The following is a 6,107-nucleotide window of genomic DNA, read 5'->3' as shown; positions in this document are numbered from 1 at the left end:
TTATCGTCTCCCATTCTGCGAATGCGTGTTTCCTACATTGTTTTTTCAACCTTTACCTTCATCAATCGATTGGCTTGGAGTGCTTGCTTTGTGATGTATCTTTGGAATTGAAATCTTGGTTAAATGATCAGGAAAATTAGATTTATGTTATGCATGGAGCCACCATTTTGGTGATTCTACTAACTGTAGAACACACTGTCTTCGTCTTGGCTTCAAGGTGGAATGCAAAGTAAATGTTTATGCTGCAATTGAATTGTGATGGGTTTTTATTGACTCATCTAGTGTGGTTTCCAAATGCTATTGGACGCGAAAAGTTATTGTTATTGAAACTTGTACTCCTTTTGTTCAATAAGAAAATTCTACAAATGATTTAAGTTTTTCTCGTTTTCCTTCTCCTCATCCCCAACCGAGTCATTCCTATTTCGAGTATTACATGGAAGTAGTTATATCATTATGGAAGTTTATATATGTTATTGTAACAATTACTTGGTATCTGCATTCCTTTGTTTTCTAATCTTTCTTTCTTTTTTTTTTTTTTTTTGCTTTCTTTGTTTGCATTTGGTGGCACAATTTGTCACATATCACATGGAAAATTGCAGATTATGGCTTCAAGTCTGAATGGACTAACGGTTGGAGATCCCTTGTCAGAAAATCTTATGGATTCTCCTTTAAGGTCTGAAAGCATTCCCTATCTTAGGTTAGTGTTGCGGATTTCTCATATACTTACAAATTAGACAAAATGTATTTAAATATCACAAATAATACCCATCCCTAGTTACTTGTTTGCTGGAGTGAATGTTTTGGTAAGAGTCACATGATCGAGTGTAACAATGCGTGAAGCCTAGCACCCAAGCGACCAGAGAGAATTGCCTTCATAAAAGCATGTTGAAAAATATAATGTAATTGAAGAGAAGTAAAAAACATCTAGATTTATTAGCCTTATTTATTCAGGCCTTTCTTTGAGTTCAATGTTCATGAGCTCAGGTTTGTTCATTCCCACTCGGCTTATTGGCTAAACGAGAGTAAAGACACAGTAAATCAAGAAATGCAAGCTTCTTCAGTCCATATTTCCTCAGATTCGGAGAGGTCTTGAAGCATTGTCGAGATATGGAGTTTTTGAGAACCTATAAGGTGTGATTGTAACCTGAAACAATCGTTTTGAAACTTTTATAGAGAATGTCCGGACTACAGGAGTCCTTGGAGAGTACCTGGGGAAGCAAAGGGTTGGCACTGACTCCACTCTAGTTTTTTAACATCAACTTCTGTGTGGAGAAAATAATGCTGAAAATAACTAAACTAATGTGGTGCTTTTATTATTTCTGATGAATGTTGTATTTCCTGTTTTCTAATGTTCATGGTTATCTGGCATCCAGCAAAGGCTAATTTTCCCTGCACTGCTATTGATTTCAGGGATGAAATATCTGTACAGTATTCACCAATGTCAGAAGACTCAGATGACTCAAGATATTATGAGAGTTCCACAAATACATGTTCTTCCCAGCCTGAGAGTGCTCCCACTAGTCCAGTATCTCCTTACAGGTGCCAGAAACCGCTAAGTGGATTTGTGTCTGGGCCTCCTACCACATCTTATCCTTCACCCAGCGGTATTGCTTCTCCTTCAGCATCACCACAGCCTCGTCAGCGTGGCTCTGATACTGAGGGTCGATTCCCATCATCGCCTAGTGATATATGCCACTCAGCTGACTTAAGAAGGGCTGCACTTTTACGATCTGTGCAGATGCGGGCACAACCTGTTGGGTCATCCAATTTTGAATTGCCACTTAGTCCAGGACAAGAATCTGGGAATAATATAGAATCTGAGGAGCGGCCATGTTCGTATATGAAGCTGGACGTTGATGAGAGGGGCTATCAGATTGCTGAATGTGAAAACGAGGATAAATCTTCAGGTGAATGATTCTCCAATACACTGGGTCCATGGACTTGCTTCAATATCAGCATTGTGTAAAAAGTTTTTGCATAGTAAAGATAGGTACATTTTTCAGAAATTAGCCTGTGCCCTTGCTGCAAGGATGTTTTGCTGGATGGGTTCTCTTTGGACTGTTGGCTGTTTGAAAAGGTGTTGGCACATTGGCACTGAATAACCTGGACATGATCTACTTGGCTGGAGAGCAATTTTGATGCTAATTCTGCTTCTTCCCTTTTCTTTTCTTTTCTCTTATTTACATAGGCACCACCTGTTATATATTTAAATTTCCACTTAAACTATAAACTTCTGAAATTTTTCTGTGGGCCGGAAGTTGACTTCGAGGGTGGATATTTCTTTTTCATGATCTCATCAAGCCGTGAAGGTGGACAAACAACTTAAATTGCGTTCTGGGATTGAACCAAATATTTAGTGCCATATGAGTGCTGTGGCCTCATAAGAGATGCTTCTTGTGGTTTGCAATAAGTACTCCGAACTTATCGCACCATAAGTGATTAGGTTTTAAGAGGATGGCAGGAAATGTCAGCTTTAGAGATGATTACATTTGTTGTCAACTTAAACTTCTCTTGGCTAATTCCTATATTCAAAAGCAAATGTGAACTCGTTTCTTCGCAAATTATAAAAGTGTATAAGGTCATTTTACAAAGCAGCCCTTCAAAGACCACCAGAATAAGGATAGGCGACGATAGTATAAAGAAGCTCGGTGGATAAACTTCACAGACAAATGATACCGCCGCTTTCAATTGGTACCGGAAAACGCTTTCAATTGATATCAGAATAGTTGGGTAGTTTACACATAAAGGAACAAAATCTCACTTGTTACTTGAAAGATCAGGAGCTGGAGGCCGGCGTTCTATGTGCACTATACTCGCATGCAAATCCTCTAGATCCTCCAAGTAAACTTTTTTCATGCTGAGTTCCCTTCTCAGCTTGGCAAAGCACTCAAAAATCTGCAAGCCCAGCTTCTGTCTGGCTTCCTCATGTTCGGATACTTCTGAGGACTTAGATTTGTCTGTGAGTAAATGAGCTGACCAGCGGTTGTAATCAACTACTGAATTGTCTAATCTGCCAAGCGAAACAGAGAAAACAGTTAATAACAATTACTATAACCTTATTGCACATGACAAATATATTGGAGAACAGAGTTAATGCTTGTGAACAGGATGACATATTACATTTCCAGACAGCACGGGGACATTTTATAAGATGGATGGTGAACAAATGCAGTAAGAGATGATAAGCTGAAACCACTTTGCACGAGAGATCAACAAAATACTTCAACAAGAAAGGCACTAACAGTAAATATCTAGTCATGGAACAAGAAACTAGCAAGTTGTCGGGAACTGACTGATGGTTTCTTTATATTGATAGTTTTACTTGGTAAAAAAGTTTACGGATATTTGGTTTCCGATAAGGAGGAATTCTCACCTTTGAAGTTTGTCCAGATGGATTTTCTCATTCCGTACGATATAGAAGGCGTCCACAACATCCTTGCCTCTCCTTGCTAATCCCACAAAGTCACCAACAGACTTACATCTGAAATGTATTTTATAATCACTAGTCTCTTCGTTTATGTTCTTGATCCTAATCGCAGCTACATCTACAGCATCAAAAGCATGAACTGGAAACACATGACTTCCCACTTCAATTTTACCAACTGAAATTGCTCTTCTGCTCGAGTCTACGTCCTTTAGATCAGGCGGATAAGACACTTCAGTGTACAATTCTTATGCTCGCGAATAACATATAAGGGATAACATAAGAAAACGATTTCAGCAAAATGTTTACCTCAAACTCGATCTTGCAACACCTAACTCCATTAGGTGCAGTTACAAATGAAGCACCAGAGACCTTTCCAAATACTGAAATAGCTTCCACAAGCTCAGAGAGACCCACCGTCGAGCCTATATTCTTAATAGAGACATAGTTTGGTGTTTCGATATCGGAGACTTTTTTAGTGTCATCAGGAACTGTAGAAGAATGACTATGGCCGCCAAGCTTTGAAGTTGAAGTTGGAGAAGCTCTACCAATATTTGCAACAATGTCTTTTATCCTTGGCGTGGTATCTGAAGAAGGGGCCCTGCCAGCAAATTCTCTTCTAGAGGGATTCGATTTCTGCAGAAACAAAGAAAGATATAAACATCAGATTATCTTAAACTGAACAAAATGCACTGCCATCTTAATACGAAAAAGAAATGCCTAAAAAACAGAGTATGTTTACAGAATAACGTACAACGGAAACAAACAAAATCAAAGACATTACTTCAAAAATTAAGAGGAAGCATCAACCAAGACATCAGTAAAGCATACATACCAGAAGATGATCGGGTTTCTCAGTAACCAGTTTTATCTGCTTCGTAGAGCAATCTGATATTTCTGGACCTAACTCCTCGAAATCCTTATCCTCAACCGCAGAAGAGTGCACCGACCTACTTGAGCTGTTAATTTGGCGATGAGGGACGACTGATCTTGATGAAATTGCATTGCGTGTGTATCTCCTACATGTATCTGGCAAGTAAAAACGGAATCTGTGCGTTAAAAGAAACTGGAAAATAGAAAAATGTTAGGGTTTTGGGAGCAAGGTTCAAATTTCAAAACTATGACCAGCATATAATGGATACATGGAAGCTGCGAGTCTGGACTTCATCTTTGTTGGAGGAAGATCGCCCGACAAAGAACCGCCGCGCGGTGGTGGATTTCACGGCAGGTCTAAAATGTAACTAGAAAATGACCCGACCCACCCTAAAAATGTATAATTGTAGGCCGAATTCTTGTATTGGGCTACTACAGCTTTGAATTCTAAGCATTGGGCTGATAATGTTTGGGCCAGTTAAGGAACGTACTGAAATAATAACTGCCCCGAAAAATAATGTGCACTCATTATTGATTCACATGTACTGTAGAACAACATAAAAACTAATTTAAGACATGTATCATAAATTTCAAAGCTCTATCTGATTATTGGTTGGCGTCCCAAAGCCATGTTGCATTCCCGATCCAACCATACGCGTCATACCAATCCCATTCCCATGGAGAGCTAATCACCAGCCAGTCCACGTTCCCCCTTGATCCCTCGCCACAATCCCCCAATTTCCCATTTCCTCGCCGCTTTCTCCCTCCTTCCCCAGTACCAAACTTATCGGGTCGGGTACAGAGTGGGCTAAGCCATCTAGTGAATGATTGAACTTGGATTGAATCTACCAAAAGTCATAGATTATTTATTCAACACTATCGACAAGTGAAAGCAAGAATTGTAAATTAATTTTCTGTTATGAATTGAATAGTGTTAAAAAATTTTGCTAGAAATGACCCATTTTACAATAAGCAACATTCAACCGTGTTATTTGTGTTAAAACCAATATTAGGAAGCCGTTACAAGATTATAACAAAACTCAGTTCGTTTATTCGTCCCTCGACATAAATATAAGTTACAAAAAAAAAATAAATAGAGGACAAAAATGAGATTCCACACTTGTTATAAATGTACTTAATTCATACATATATGTAGCCTGACAAATGAGATTGGTAGATAGAGACCTGCCTGACTGAAGCAGGTTCATGTCTAAATTTTTAATTCTGAATTCGGAGATGGGGTTTAATTATAACTTATGCTTAATGCATATATTTGTAATATAAATTTTATATTTAACATGATGATTATTTAGTAATTTGAATTATCGCCCAAAACCCATTGTATTCTGGGGTTTTAATTCATGCGTAATAAAAATTATTATTTAATGATAATAATTATTTTTTTCCTCCCTATTTCTCTAAATTATATGCTTTTTCTTAAATTAAATTTATAGTATTAATAAATACAACATTCTTTATCGTGTGGACCAAAAGTATAACTTTACTAAGTATGTAGCATACAAAACATTTTTATTGTTTTTTACATTTGTTATGGATTGGGCTGATCTGTGTAAAGGGCTTGAATAAATCTGGGCCTGGGTAGAATCAAAACAATGGCCCATTTAATACAGGTGTCCCGCCCGAGCGACCCAATGGAAAAAGAATGGGACAAGAAAGAAAGTACGTGGCAAACTATTATTGGTTGGAACAAGTGGGAGCGCTTCCTGATTGGTGGATTCGCCCAGTACCACGTTGCATACCCAAGACACTCGTTGATTTCTCAGCACTTTTTCTCAGCAAAAAATATCAC

The 6,107-nt window shown here is 38.2% G+C and overlaps 2 protein-coding genes across 3 annotated transcripts in view; one reads left to right on the top strand and one right to left on the bottom strand.

Moving 5' to 3' along the window:
• LOC105163067 overlaps positions 1–2,879 on the top strand; it is a 3,418-nt gene extending 539 nt beyond the window's left edge. Inside the window, exons 2-4 of one of the 2 annotated variants that reach the window (XM_020695030.1) lie at positions 600–673; positions 1,411–1,907; positions 2,004–2,879. In XM_020695030.1, coding sequence (XP_020550689.1) covers positions 600–673; positions 1,411–1,907; positions 2,004–2,098 — 666 coding nt within the window. In that variant the 3' untranslated portion in view covers positions 2,099–2,879. Of the gene's footprint in view, positions 1–599; positions 698–1,410; positions 1,908–2,003 lie in introns of both variants that reach the window. The other variant, XM_020695029.1, reaches the window with a different exon arrangement.
• On the bottom strand, positions 2,540–4,697 carry LOC105163068. Its single transcript, XM_011081286.2, has 5 exons — positions 4,550–4,697; positions 4,260–4,453; positions 3,734–4,060; positions 3,374–3,633; positions 2,540–3,010 (listed from the first exon to the last, which is right to left on the bottom strand). The coding sequence occupies exons 1-5, from the start codon at positions 4,590–4,592 to the stop codon at positions 2,758–2,760; spliced, it is 1,077 nt and encodes a 358-aa protein (XP_011079588.1). The 5' UTR covers positions 4,593–4,697; the 3' UTR covers positions 2,540–2,757.

This window comes from Sesamum indicum, linkage group LG6 (genome assembly GCF_000512975.1).
Source record: "Sesamum indicum cultivar Zhongzhi No. 13 linkage group LG6, S_indicum_v1.0, whole genome shotgun sequence".
NCBI lineage: Eukaryota > Viridiplantae > Streptophyta > Magnoliopsida > Lamiales > Pedaliaceae > Sesamum > Sesamum indicum.
The sequence above is the reverse complement of the archived record's forward strand: the minus strand, read 5'-3'. Positions and strand labels throughout refer to the sequence as shown.

Bases quoted from the DNA above. Each gene is read 5' to 3' on its own strand.
- LOC105163068 (XM_011081286.2), bottom strand. From the start codon at position 4,592: ATGAAGTCCAGACTCGCAGCTTCCATGTATCCATTATATGCTG. The intron at 4,454-4,549 runs GTCATAGTTTTG...TTTACTTGCCAG, and splicing joins CATGTATCCATTATATGCTG to ATACATGTAGGAGATACACA. The intron at 3,011-3,373 runs GTGAGAATTCCT...TTCGCTTGGCAG, and splicing joins CATCTGGACAAACTTCAAAG to ATTAGACAATTCAGTAGTTG.